Source organism: Apis laboriosa, unplaced genomic scaffold (genome assembly GCF_014066325.1).
Source record: "Apis laboriosa isolate Shangri-la unplaced genomic scaffold, ASM1406632v1 scaffold14_cov150, whole genome shotgun sequence".
Lineage (NCBI taxonomy): Eukaryota > Metazoa > Arthropoda > Insecta > Hymenoptera > Apidae > Apis > Apis laboriosa.
This window is the reverse complement of record NW_025221798.1, coordinates 1090189-1105754: the sequence shown is the minus strand read 5'-3', so window position 1 is coordinate 1105754 and position 15566 is coordinate 1090189. Positions and strand designations below refer to the sequence as shown.

Here is a 15566-nt window from a genome sequence, read left to right as displayed (position 1 = left end):
ATAGATAATAGTTTTAATGTATTATATTAGATTACCGAATATACATCAGGTTTTGACATAAATTTTTTTCAAAAACAAGAGATCACATATAATGACCAACTTTTCAATTTTGTTTAAAAGAATACAATCTACGAGAAGATAGCACTCAAAATATTTTCGGAATTTTAAAATTAAAAATTTTTCAATTCTTTGTAATTCAATCAATTTCTTTGTAATTTTCTTAGGAAAATATAATCTGTGAGAAAGTAGCAAACAAAATTTTTAACTAAATTTCAAGATCAAAATTTTTTATTCAAATTCTGTTATAATATTTATTTATGAAATACTTGAAACAATATATGAAACAATAATTATTTTTTACCATATCTTTGTACTATTATTTTTTATAATATTGAATGTTTTTCCTACAATTTCCTTAATTCTATAGATATTTTTTTTTCATATATTTACTTTTTGCAACTCTTGCTCTTCTTTCTGCCAGTATTAACTTAAATATTATTACTTTTTTCTTTTTCATTTCTTTATTATTCTATTATTTGTATATTTTATTTCTTACAGATGCCACGAAATCATTAATATTAAAATGTTCTAAAAACAATTTAATTTTAACCTATGATATTTTCTTTATACTATCATAAATAAATAAGATAGAAATTATTATAAGTCGCAGATAATAAGGTTTGATAATATATTATAAAACAATAAATATTTTTTTTAATTTTATTTAATTTTATTTAATTGCATATATATTGCAGTCCTAGGTAAAATTTATTGCAAATAGTAATAAAAATAATAATTTTAAATCGAGCTGTAAAAATATTAATTATTTAATACATTTATTTTTTCATATTATTATTTCATATTTTTCGTATAAAATAGTTTATAAAATATTTTAATTTATAATTATTTGTATAATTTCGAAAATAAATTATTTCTCAAAAAATTTTAAGAAGTAATTTTAAGTAAAAAATAATATAATATGAATTTTTAAAATATTTTTTAAAATATCTAAGTAATATAGAAATAATAATTTTTCGTATTTCTTCGTATAATTTTAATTTTTGTATTGTAATAAAATAAAATTTAAAAAAGAAATAAAATGAAATAATTAAACGTATAATTATTATATGTTTTGATTCTTATTAGAACATTATTCGAATTTGTTTGAATTATTTATGAATATAAATGTGATATAGATAAAGAATGTTTGGAATAAATGAAAAAATATAATATTTATATTTATATATATAGAATGTTGATTATATAAAATAGATAATAAATATATACATATATACATGTATTTCGAATTTTACACTACTACACATAAAATTTTTTTTTTTATGGCATAAATGTTTATGCTTATCTGAAAATTTTTACAATAAAAGTACGCACGTAATTGAAAACAACGATTCTCAAGTTGCTATTCAGAAATCGTGAAGTGTCGTCGTGAGTGAAATTAAAATGTATAAGCTTTTTTCAGTTCAAATTTATAATTATTAATTAATTAATATTCTAAGTATAAATTATTTCTAATAAAAACTATTTCTAATAAAAACTATTTCTATATTTTTAAAGAGTTAAATAAAAAATCATTCAAGAATGTCTAATCACAAACCAGATTATAGGTTATTTGTGTGCGCATCAAAAATATTTTAGATTTGAAAAACCAAAAAGGAATGTGACAATTTTATTTCTTGTAATTAAGAAGTGATTATAAGGCAATGGCGATTCTCTCATATCTAAAATCCCGCGCCTTGCCTCATTTGTTATCGAGTTATGTTCACTCTCGTCAATTGTCATCTCGAAATCGTTCGGCACGCAATAATCCCAACGGAGAAGCCGGATGCGTCAAAATTAACGTGAACGAACGAAACACTCCTTTGAAATTTTCCGAGTGATCCTCAGTGCAGAGGTTTCGGTGATCGAGAGTTTTTCCAACAGCTGATAAAGTCGACGATGATCGGCTCTCGTGGAATCAACAACTCGCTGGTCCTCCGGCTCCTTCGACAGTTTCGTGTTCCTGATGCCTAATTTCCTCGGACGTCTCTTTGGAATTTCTTATAAAACTGAACGATTGATAATGAACATTTTAGGTTTGGTAAGTATCGTTTCTTTATATCGATATCTTTTCAATTATCTTTTTATTTACAATTTCTTTATGCTTTATCGATTATAACCTCTATAACCTTCGGTTTTTATTCATCGAGGAAAAAAAGAAAGGTTAATCATTTACACTCGAAAACTTTTCCATTCTAAAAAATTAGCAATTTGAAATGTGATTATAAGGAAAAATATTTGACACAAATATCACAAATTGATAAAGAAGTCTCTTTTCTAGATAATTTATAAAAACCATTTATTCTAGAAATAAAACATAGAAATCAAAATTAAATTAATCTCCAAAAACTTTTGAGATCAATAAATAAAAATAATTTAAAATGCACTTTACATCTCTATTCATCATAATCAAAATATTCTTTGTATGAGCTCTATTTTGTAAGATCAATTTCGGTCAAGATAGAATACTATCTATATATTATTATTAAAATTTCTAAGTTTGAATAATTAAAAAAAAAATGAGAAAATTATTTTTATAATTTCTAGAATATTGTAAAGTATAATATTAAAATTATTATAAATAAATAATATATCTATTAATTTTGTTTCCAATTTCTATGTAAAATTGATTAGTGTGGCAGTTAGACACACTACAGACAGAATAGATTAGAATGGCAGTTTATTTTTCGAGTGCAAATCGTTAAACTTTGTCTTGAAACAAATCAAATATTTTTCATTAAATATATTTTTCAAATATAATCCAAAAACAAATACGCAAATTCTATCAGAAAATATAAAAAATTATTTTTGGGAAAAGTTTTTAGTATCTTGAAATCTATTAAAAAAAAAAATTAAAAATTGAATCTAAAAAAAAATTGTATTAATGCAATGAGCAATTAATTTTCTCGATAAAGAGATAATTAAAAAAAATATATATATTTATCAGAACGTATCTTTCAAAGGTTAATAGCACACTAGATTGGAGTCCCATTAAATGGAGAAACAAGCTCGAACAAATATGGAACTTGTCTTTATCGCAGGGAACCCTTATTTTTGATACTATTGGAGAGGATACGATTAAAACTGGTTAGAAATATTCCTCGAAATTTAATAAAAATGAAATTAACATTACTAATTTATAATTATTTTTATTTTTATTAACTATAGCTTTATCATGGATCGTAATCACACGAATCATTATCGCCCATGTGTATACGATCTCTTATCTGACAAATATTTATCCCATATTAACATCTACTCGTCCGAACTTGTTACTACCCTGGTTGATCCTGAGCTTCTTCAAAAATGTCGTGCTGGAAGTAATCGTAATAGCTATTGGCCTTTTGCTTTGGTACGACAAGAGATTCTCGTTAACCATTTTCCTTGAATTCGTCCTTGTGAAGGTCATTCCTTTGAGTAAGTAAATATTCAATTATGGCGCATTACATATTTGAAATGAAAAGTATGATTAAATTAATTAATGTTAATATTTTTAAATTATATAAAATATTTAAATTGGAATACAACTGAAAAGAAGTAGTTTTTGATAATTTTTGATAAAAATAAAACGAAATATATTATATTTATAGAATACAATTTTTTTATATCCGGGATAATTCGTTTTTTTTTAGAAAAGTAAATTTAAAAATTCATTTAATACATTTACACTTATAAGTACTCAACGAATTTTCTTTTTTTTTATTATAACGCAATTTCAAAGATACTATAATGATTTCAACGATTTCATCTGATTTCAATCTTAACATATCAAAATTTAATAAAATATATTTCTATCATTTATACAAAAATATAATATTCAAATATAAAAATATAATATTCAAATATTCGAAAAATAAAAAAGAAAAAATAATAAACAAATAATTAAAAATATTAATTATAAATAAATATATAAGCATATTTATAAATCATTAGTTAATAATCACGTGACGCTATCATGTTATATTTGTTCATTATAGTTATTATATTATTATTATATTATATTATTATATTATTATTAATTGAGTTATTAATTAATAAATATTTTAATAATTATTAAAATATTTCTAAAATTTATCTTCATTAAATTTATATTAAATTTACATCTAAAAATTTCATCAAATCTTCCTATCTTTCAGTAATTTTCAGTTATGTCTGGTACTCTAACTCCTGTCTATTTATGGAACTGCGTCACATGGAGAAACAACGAACATTGAGAAGAACTATGAGAAGCGATTCGAATCTGATCGCTGCTCGCATCTGCTTCAAAATAGGTGATTCGAAGTACAGAACACGGTCTTTGATGACCTTGATATCCTGTGACAGTTATGATACTTACGATACACACGATACCATCTCGCGAATCATCGACGATACCACGTTAACGCCCGCCCAAAAGACGATGAGAATTCTTGGATTGACCGAACAGGATATTGTGGACGCACGTTCAAGAAAGAAAGAAAGGGAAATTTGTAGAAGATTAACAGAAGAAGAAGACGATATTCCTGTCAATACTATTCTATCAGGATATTTTTTCATTAGTAATTACGATTTAACGAATAAATTAAGAACTGAAAAAACAGAAGATGAGAAGAATGAAGAGATGATAGATGAAGATACTATAGATAAGTATAAAAAAGATGAAGTTAAGGCGGACATGAAGGAACATGAAGATGATCAGGTAATAGGCTAGAAAGGAGCATAGGCAAAATTTTTTTATTATTATAACAAAAATTTATATTTAAGTTAAAATTTTAAGTTAAAATTTGAATTTGATCAATAAATTACATTTTGTAATTACAAACCATTTAAAAATTATTTTTCTTGATCTTATAAGCTTTTAAATAATTTACAATAATTTAATTTTTATTTTATAAAAGATTAAGGGAAAGATATTAAAACACTTAAAAATTAATTTAACAAAAATTAACATTAGAGGAAAGTTTTTTTTATTATTAGAAAATAATTTTTGATTTTGATTTTTTTGTTCCATCTTATCAGACAAGAATATATGAACATGATACTATAAATACAAATGAATGTGAAGAAGATCAAGTTACGATAAACGAATTTTACAAAGATGATATCACATTATATGTTAGTTCAAAGAATGAAATTTTGAGCGAGAAAATTTCAAAGAATCAAATTATGATTGACGAAAAATGTGATGATAATATGAAAGTTATCAGTGACACTCATAGTGCAGTGAGTTCATTAACTCTAATAAAATATATATAACATATTTTTTTATAAAAATAAAGCATTGAATAATTGTTACTTCAATGCAGAAAGAGATTTTATAATTCTTAATTAACATTATAATAATAAAACATCGATCTTTTTATTATCTAAATATGATTAATCGAAAATCAGACAATAAAGTTTTTTTTTGAATTTTATAAAAATTAGGAAAAATTGTATTTTTTAAACGAATTCGACACCAACAAAATTATGAGTTCTTTCTTCCCTCAATTTGATATAATTTACATATATCTAAATTTAAACAGAAACACTAATCTTCAAATAATCTTAGATTATATTTTATTTATATAATTTTTTCTAATCTTTTTCTAATATTCTCATCATATATCAAATTAGTTGATTAATAAATTTTTTATTTTAATTCAGAACAGTCCATTTATAACACTAACAAGAAATAATGGCATTTTTAATACACAAGACATCAAAGATAATTTTTCTGAGAAAACAAATCTATCAATGCATCAATATTCAAATTCTCAAGATATTAAAAACAATTCTTTCGAAAAAACAAATCGGCCAATGGATCAACAGCCACAAGAAAATAAAAACAATTCTTTCAAGATAACAAATCTGTCAATGGACCAACGAAGTTCACCGACGAAGAAGAGGGGAGGAACAAATTCCTCGGAGATAAATAACACGAAGCAAATGAAATTGTGTCCATCCTATCACAACGAATTCAGCTATTGTTGCTCTTCAAGAAAACAAGATTTATTCAAGTCTTCTTCGAACACTCGACAAATGGTGGAGAAATGTAGCAGTCCTGTGAAAATTCAAGATTTATTTAAATGCAACTGTATCGTAGATGAATATTTGACTAAAGAAAAAATAGAGGAGTATTGTTTATCAGGCATAGAAACGATAAGAACCTCTACGCCTAATAAAAGTATTGACAAAGAAAAAATAATAAAGAATATAGAGGATTTGAATTCCAAAAACACGAGTTATCATTCATGTTTGAACGATTCCATTGATTTTAATCGAAATCAGAAGATAGATTTTACAGCGAATAACGCATTTCCTTTGATAGAAAAGTTGTTGCAAAATAATCCTAATATGTTAATGAATATTAAAAATGAGGCTCAGAAGTTGGAAAATGTTTATATGTTAAACAAGTCAATGCAAGAAGTTTTTTATACAGCACAGAATACTGTATCAAGTAGTATGCAAAATTTATCAGATATTGTTAAAGATTTAGCTGTGACGAACAATGTTGTAACAAATATTGAAAATTTAAAAACAGTTGAACCTGAAGAAAAAAAGACAAAATTGAAGACTGAAAAGGAAATGCTAAAAACTATGGTTTCTTTGTCTGTTGTGGACAATGAAATGAGTAAGTCAAGCACTTGGAGAATTTTGAAACCAATCACTAATGTCATCTTCTTAGTTCCTAATAATAATAAAAATTAAAATTTTTTTAAATTAATTGCAAAAATATATTAATATAAGAAAAAATATAAATACTGAAGTATGAAAATAGTGATTTGATCAATTTGTCAATTAAAATTTTGTCTGATAATGATATCTAATAATGATGAAAAGATTTTTAATCTATGCAAATCATTTTTAGAGAAAATTTGATTGATTATCTTCTGAATTCTCCATTTGTAGTTTTTAATTTAAAAAACATAACTTAATGAACAATTTTATATATTATTTCAATTTTTTTTTTTTTTTTTTTTTTTTTTAGATGTAAGTTCTATTCAAAAGAACAATTTGAGCAGTAGTAAATTGAATGTCGTGAAAAATACATTGAGTATAAATATGCCTAATAAAATAAATGTGCCAGAATATTCATTCGGAGATGCGAAAATTCAAAAGTTCTTCCAGGATTCCATGAAAGTTTTTGATGGTTGTTATGAAAAGGATTTTGCCAATAATTCAGAATTACAATGTTTGCTTCAACAATTAGATAAAAAGTGGAGTATGTATCCTGGTCAATCTGATCAGGACGTATTAATATCATCATTAATACCTTTAAATCAAAAAGATCAAGTTAATCATTCAATACAAATACAAGACTCAAAAATTGCTTCTGTTAGTAATTTCGATAGGATAAAAAGGTACGCAAGAATTCAGAAGTTTTCATTGTTATAAATACTTGAAATATAAATACTACAATATAAATACTTGAAATATATAATATATTTATATTATATATATTAATATTATCGCAGACAAGATGCAAAATCTAAATCTAACATCAATTCATTTTTTTATCTCATTTTTATTTTATGAAAATTATGATTTTCTTATTATTTTAACATTATTCTTAATATTAAAATTAAAATTTTTTTATCAGTTTAGCTCAGAATAATGATTGAAATTATTATTTTATTTTTAATATAAAATTAAAAATAATTTTTTGTTTAAATTACATCGCAATGGTAATCGTGTTATGCATTAAAATAATGGTAAATTAAAAATTATAACATATTGTAATTTTAAAAATTAAAATTTTATATCTTGTCTCTATATCTTATTCACGCGGCAATAGTAATAAACAAAAAGAACAAATAATAAAAGAAGAATAAAGATGAAGATAAGAATTGCAATTTAACGCCATCTCTTAAATGCTAAAGATATTCGATAGATGACGTTGATTATTAATCGATCTTACTCTATTCTCTCCAATCCATGAAGAAATGTTCTTAATGATCAAGAGATGGCGCTAATTTTTATTTCTATTCTTTCATATTTTCTCTTTTTTTTATTATGTTTCATTTGCGATATTTTGGAGACGACTAATTTCTTCATTTTTATTCTATTTCTGTCCATTATTTGTTCTCTTGTTTTATAAATTATATGCATCTAAAAAAAGACTTTTATATATCATGTAAGTTTATTGTCTTTGTCTCTCTATTGATTTAGAAGTTTAAAAAATTTTAAATCATCTATTTCATTATTTATGTTACATAAATAATGTTACATAAAAATCTATTAATAATATATATAAATAAATTTAGTTTTAATAGCATTACAAATCCAATGATTTAAAAATTTTTGTAATAAATTTATATTATTTTCATTATATTACGATAAAAAAATATGATTATAATTTTTAATTCATAAATAATTATAAATAAGATTTTATTATTTATAACAATCAAAAAATTATCCTATATGTGTAATGCATGGAAATATTTATGAAAGAAACTATCAAAGAATTTAATTAATTTCAAAATTTTTTATGATTAAATCAATATAACTATCATTCTAAATCAGTGTTTCAAAACATGAAACATAAATTTTCATGAATATATTATTACTTATTAGTTTATCTGTAATAATCGACATAAAGTTATAATTTTAATCTAATTTTAAAAGTTTCATATTCAAATAATTTTTTATTATATATTATATATCAATAACATAAATAATTTTTAAAACTCTCCATTTCTAAACAAATTCTATTATTTTTACCAGATATGAATCAAAATCAAAATGTTCCACAAGCGAACACCACGCATCACAAATTGTGCAAGTGAACGAGCCATTTTTTGACAATAACTCATATGATTCTCAAAAATCCAGTTCCATTAGTATCATGAAAGACGTCTTCACGCAAACCGGCAATAATCTAAAAAACTCCTCCAGCCTTAGCCTCACGAATGGAAAGAAATTACGCAAGAAATTCTTCTTCTCACGCAAACGAAAAGAATCAAGAAATGTATCTAACACTAGTATGCATGATGATAGATCTGAATCGCGAAGTTCAATATATTTAAAGGATCATGTTAAATCTCTTACACATCAAAGATTTAATAATCAAAAGAAACAGTCCAGTTTGATGAAATGCCAATCCGACGAGAATATCTGCGTGTGCAAAACGACAGACAGCATGAATTCACTTTCAGAATCAAAGAAAGAAGAGATTAAAAAATGCACCAAATGTAAAGTGGAAACTTTTGGCACGATTCCATTGTCACAGGTGGTTCGACCATCGATGTTTGACGCGATGATCTATCGTAAGAAGCCTCCTATGTATCCAAAGAAAACTAAAAACGAACTTTCTATTCAATCCAATGCCTCCAACACAAATTCGAAAAAAATATCACCGTTCAAGAAACTTCTGGAAACATCTAAGAAATCAACGGAAAAACAATCGTCTCATACGAAAAAGTTCAATTGGAAGAATAAAATAGAGTCATTGGTAGATAGGGAAGCTCGAGAAATGAGAGCTCTAAAAGCTTATAATGAAGTCACTTTAGTAAAATACAAGAAGGAATTGGAAGCTAAAAAGAAATTATCAAAAAGCACTAATCCTGATACTAACCCTGAAAGTTCCAAAGATAGATCTTCTTCTTCGAAGAAGAGTAATTTGTCTGAACGTTCAAAGAAAAGTATTCATAAAACTATAGAATCATTTTATGAACGTTTTCACGATGATTATATAGACAAAGAAAACTTTACTGTGGATGCAACGACAGAAACAGAACCGTTGTTCAAAACGCCAAGTGTAAAAATTCATAACATTTCGAACGAGAAGTATTCTTGCTCGAAATTGTCCAAAGTCAACAAAGTGACTGACAAGCTATTAGATAATTTTGATAGGTTGCACGGTGGACAAGCGAAGCAAGATACGAAGAAGAACAAACAAACTGGTGAAATAGATATAAGAAAACAGTACACTAAGTATAGCAAACCGAAAAAATTGCCAGACGATGATTATACTTCGATACTATCTATGAAAAAGTTAGAAGGTACGCAGAAAGGTCGTGAGTTGGAGAGAACACCTGCTAAGGAAAATGTCAGAGATTATTTGGAGAGTACAGAAGTACTATCTAATGACACTGATCAATTACTTTCTTTCGAATCTCGCACAGATAACACAAATATCGCGGGACCTTCAATTAAGGGCGACTATAATAAACAATCTTCGTTAATGGAAGGTGTGGATTTTGGTGCACAAACTGGCAATTTATTGACAACGATAAAGTCTACTATCTTTCAAAAAGTTACTTCATCATGGTCCTCTAGCAGTATTGATCAGAGTACAAAAGAACCACAAGTACATGGTAAGTATTGTTTTATTTACTATAAAATTTTAAAAACTTTTTTTGTGAGATTTTACAAAAGATCTGTTTAAAATAATATAAGACATTATCTTTAAAATTTTTGTTGAAAAAACATCAGCATCATACAATATATTGCTAATGTTTGGCGACTTCATATATATGTGTACAAGTATATATCTGGCACAAAATTAAGTTGTTCATAACTTAATAACATTTAACCGATATTTTTGTAAACTTTTATATTTGTTTTTAATAGAATTGATGTTTTAAAATTAATAACTTGTTTATCCAAAAGTCCTGAATAATTTTAATTATAGTTCAATAATGTATCCAATTCTTTTTCCAGATTATCAAGCTCAATTTCCAAGTCAAATGTTTGAAATCGAACCAGTACAAGAACTTGATTATAAAGATGAAGAAGAAACAACATCAGAAATCGTAAATTATGAGAATATAATAGAATTAATATCAGAAACAAAAGATCAAATGGAAATGAAACCAATGTTGGAAATAGAAAATAAAGTAGATCTCGAAAAAGAAATCAAATTGATACCCAAAATGGAATATCATCAAGAGGAAATGAAACCAACGTTAGAAATCGAAAAAAATGTTGATCTCAAAGAAGAAATCGAAAAAAATGTTGATCTCAAAGAAGAAATTGAAAAAAATATTGATCTCAAAAAAGAAATCGAAAAAAATATTGATCTCAAAGAAGAAATTGAACCAATTCGAGTAACATCAGAAATCGAAGTCGATAAACAAGAAATTGATAATTCTAAAGTTTCGAAAGATAAAGAAGAGAAAGAAATAAAAGAAAATATTTCAACAGATATTCTTCAAATATCTTGCTCAGAATGTATCAATTTTGAAGAAGAGGTTCAAAACGGAGAAGAAATAGAAGAAATCGGAAGGAGTAGCCTCGAAGTAATGTCAAGTGAACCTCAAATAAGAGAAACTTCATCAAATTTTAGAAATTTCAGAAGAAACATTAATATGAGCTACGTCGGTAATGGTGTCATTTTAAGCAATTCTAATTCTCCAAGGGGAAATCCACGTCCATGGGATATAGTGGATGAGGATACAATTAGAATGCTTCACAACGCTTTTTCTTATCGATCTGTAGATACTTCTTTCGATTTCTTCCGAGAAATTCTGATGGTAGATGGCGAGACTATCAGAATGCTTCACAACGTGTTCTCTTACCAATCATTTAACGCTTCATTAGACTTTCCTCGAGAAATTCTGACAATTGATGATATTTTAAATAGATCCTTGGAATATCCAATCGATGAATTTATTTTTCAATCTGACAGAGAATTCACGGGTCTTACCATGGAACAACTTCCTCCAATGTCTTACGAACATCATCATGCTATTTTTACTACCATACGACAATTTCAAAATTTGGACGAAGAGGATCAAGAAGATGGTATTTGCGATTTATACATCACTACTATCGATCACGAAGATTTGCCTATCGAAATGGAGGCTACGGACGAGTTTGATGATGATGATGAAGTGGAACATACCGAGTTTAGAATAAACGAACTTTTGACGACCATGATTCGAATCTTACGGAATTTGAATGATCGTGGATACAATTTGGAGGATATTTTTAGACTGTTCGAGATTTTTCGAGAACCTTCGAACGATGAAGACGATATGATAGAAGAAATTGAAGAAGAAGACGAAGAAGAAGAAAAGAATGAAGAAATGGAAGAGCAAATACAGGAAGAAAATAAGATATTGCAGTTCATTAAAGAAGACATGTTCACGAATATTAAATTTCCTATTGTAGTCAGATGGACTGATTTATTACCTGATCCTTCACCTATCGAAAACAACGAAACTGAAGAGCTTGATATTATGCTTAAGGAAACAGAACTTAGTAAAATAAATTTGTTTTCTTTGAGGGATGATAGTTATGATAAACTTACTTATTTCGGAACGAATTTAGAGTTACTTCCTATAGAACGTTGTATAACTTATGGAATATTGGAAAAAGTTCACGAAGAAAATGAAATTATCGATAGTGAAGAAACGAAGAAAGTCGAGAAGAATGAAGAAATTATTGCAATCGAAGATATCGTAGATCTTAAAGAAGTTAAAGAAATGTGGAACCATAAACACATCGAGGTTGAGGAAGATGTTGCGTATCAAATGATCGAGGAAAACATCAATGATACGAGTTTTAAAGAAATTTATGTTGACAAGGATATCCAACTAACGGATGAGGAAGAGAACGAAGAGAACGAAAAGAACGATTTGCGAACGACAGATGAAGAGATGTACGAATGCGAAGAAAATAATATCGATATAAAATCAGATTTTGAGGTTAAAGAGAAGATCAAAGAAGAGGTTAAAGAGGTTGAAGAGGTGGTTGAAGAGGTGGTTAAAGAAGTGGTTAAAGAGGAGATTAAAGAAGAGGTTAAAAAGGAGATTAAAGAGGAAAAAAAAGAAGACAACAAAGAACAATTGTCTTTGTATGCTATCTTCACTTTTGGACTAGTTGTCTTGTATTTTTATATTCAATATTATTACAAAGAAATATTTACATTTAGACAAATTTCCGTGTCCACATCGAGTTTAAAACCTTTTGAAATTCATGCAATGCCAACGTCGACAACTACATTCTTAAAAAATTCAAAGCTTATAAAGAAAATCAAGAAAGAAAAAGAAAATAAAGAAGAGAGTCTAAACGAAAACAAAGAAGAAATCGATCATGATTCGTTAAAAAGTGTCATCGATTTCGAAATGTCAGAAATTTCTAGTTTCACCGATTCGGAATTCAATTTTGATCCCAATTGGCATAAAACGTCCTGGAGTAATTTAAAGATGATACATGGGCATAGTTCAAAAGAGATAGGTAACGAAGTGAAAAGGATTGAAATTCATTCAATTTTCATGTCTGATAATAATTTAATTCATAATTCATCGAATAATCAATTGCAAGATGAAATAGATATTTGTTTGGATGAGAAATTGGAATCGCTTTCTCCGCATTACAGCCTAGTCAGGAATAGCAGCCAAATGAATATAATCGAATTTTACGAAAAAGAAAATAAACTTCAATTCATCGAACCTGATCTCAAATTGTTAGAATTGCGTCTTGCGCAGGAAGAGATAGATACTCTTCAATACAAAGACGATGATTCGAGTTCGACAAAATCTCTGCAACACGAGAACGAAACAAAATTATTCGAAGAGGCATCGTACAATTCTTACGCGAAGGTAAAAATAAGCGAGAAAGAACAACTTCAAAAGAATTACGCTATAAATCGAAAAGATAGTCCAAGAAAATCAGAATTATCCGTTTTCTACGAAATTCCGGTAGAGCACGAAGAGTCAGAAGAGCAACAAGAGTACGTTTCCGAAAAAATTATTTTTTCCAAACGAAACGAGCAGGTTGAAGAGGTTAGGTTATCCGTGGAACAGAATAAGCAACCATCGAATTCGGCACAATTTATGGAAACGACCGACAGTTTCGACTCGACTTATACCAAAATTTCCGAAGTCTCGAGAAACACTGTTTCCGTAGATTTGAACAAATCCTCGATGGAAGATTTCACGATAGGATCGAACGAGTCGTACGAGTCGCACGAGTCGAATCAGTCGAACGAGGATAGATGAGAAAAAAGAAATCGTCCATGAATCATTTCGTTTCGTTCCGATTTATTTTTTCGTATTTTTTTTTTTTCTCGCGATAACGATCGATGGATTTTAACTCAATAATAAATGATCCGGGAACTTTTGAAAGAGATTCTTCTTTTTTTCTTCGAAAGAAATTCGTTTTATTTTGCATTTTGTATAAAAAGAGAAAAAAATAAAAAAAAAAAGACTGTTACGATATAGTTGGTCCCAAAAATATCCGACCAATATTGGATACACACGTTTTATTATACGAAAAATTGTATATTATCGAATGGAAAAGCAACTTGATATATTAATTTTTAACATATACATTTATTATTTAATTCCCGTAACAATGGCCTAATCGTTTAAGAAGAAAATAACATGCATGGTGAAAAATCTTAATGAAAAATTAAGTATTATAAATATTTATTCAGGGGATCGGGTATTTTTGAGACCAACCATATATCTTTTTTTTTTCGCCTTCTTTTTATTTTTCTTTTTTTTTCCTTTTTTTATAAAAAAAAAAAAGAAATAAATGTTACGCAAATTGACATTTATGTCGATAATTATTAGAAAAGATATTTTTCCCTTTTCCTTCGATTTTACAAGAAATAATTGTTTATCTTTTGAAAAAGAAGCGAAACGCCTATCGTGAATGAATTTTATTTATTTCGTTTCTTAAACTTTCTTAACGATGATGATACTGATTTATCTTACATTTGCTATTTTATAAGTAGCACAACGTTTTTCAACGGCGATTTATTTAATGATACTTGTTAAATTTTCTTAATGATTCAAAATAATAAATGAATGTATTTTAAAGAAATCTTTTTTATACCAATATCTGTCCATATCAAGTCCACATAATATATCAAATTTTCGGTAATTATTTACGAAAAATCCATCCAGGTAATCCTCGAATAATATTGTGAAGATTTTACTTAATTCATCATATTAAAAGGTTATTAACAAAAACATTTCTCCCTTCGAAATAGTTTTAGATCAAGATACTTTATTGCTACAGATAATTAATAGCTACGATTAAGAATTGCCAATGCAAATTAAATCAGCAATTTAGCTCATCGGTTATGATTAGCTAAGTAAGTTTTTATTTAATTTTGATTTATGGTGAAATCAAACTTAGAATTAACATAGATTAATTGATATCAAACGAAAATTTATTTAATTTTATGGTTTATTATTGGGTTTGGATTAGGTTAGTAACTTTTAAATAAACATAATTAAAATTTTTAATTAATTTAATAAACTATTCAATGTGATAATCTTGACAACATATTAAAAAATTCATGGAGATCAAGGAATACATTTTTGTAAATATTTATCAAATTTCTTTTATTTTTAATATAAATTAATGATGAAAAAATAAAATATTTATTATATATTAACACTGTGATATTAATTCTTGGATGATGGATGATCTTATTTTGGATCTTTTGTAATCCATGCTATGTTGTATTAATATCTTTAGTAATAATGATTTTACAAGTAAAATTGTATGTTAACAAAATTTTGATTAAAAATAATTATGTACTTTTTTTAATGATCAAGATTCAAGATCTCATTAATTTTCATAAAATC

The 15566-nt window shown here is 26.4% G+C and overlaps 1 protein-coding gene across 2 annotated transcripts; it reads left to right on the top strand.

Annotated features, from left to right (window-relative positions):
- The first annotated feature begins 1426 nt into the window (after positions 1-1426).
- On the top strand, positions 1427-14684 carry LOC122710624 (centromere-associated protein E-like). Of its 2 annotated transcripts, XM_043928589.1 has the most exons (9): positions 1427-2098; positions 3021-3144; positions 3226-3474; positions 4194-4735; positions 5056-5259; positions 5683-6649; positions 7007-7379; positions 8743-10334; positions 10681-14684. In XM_043928589.1, the coding sequence occupies exons 1-9, from the start codon at positions 2024-2026 to the stop codon at positions 13962-13964; spliced, it is 7410 nt and encodes a 2469-aa protein (XP_043784524.1). In that variant the 5' UTR covers positions 1427-2023; the 3' UTR covers positions 13965-14684. The 2 variants fall into 2 exon arrangements, with proteins under 2 accessions (XP_043784524.1, XP_043784525.1); XM_043928590.1 differs by lacking the exon at positions 3226-3474.
- Positions 14685-15566: the final 882 nt, after the last annotated feature.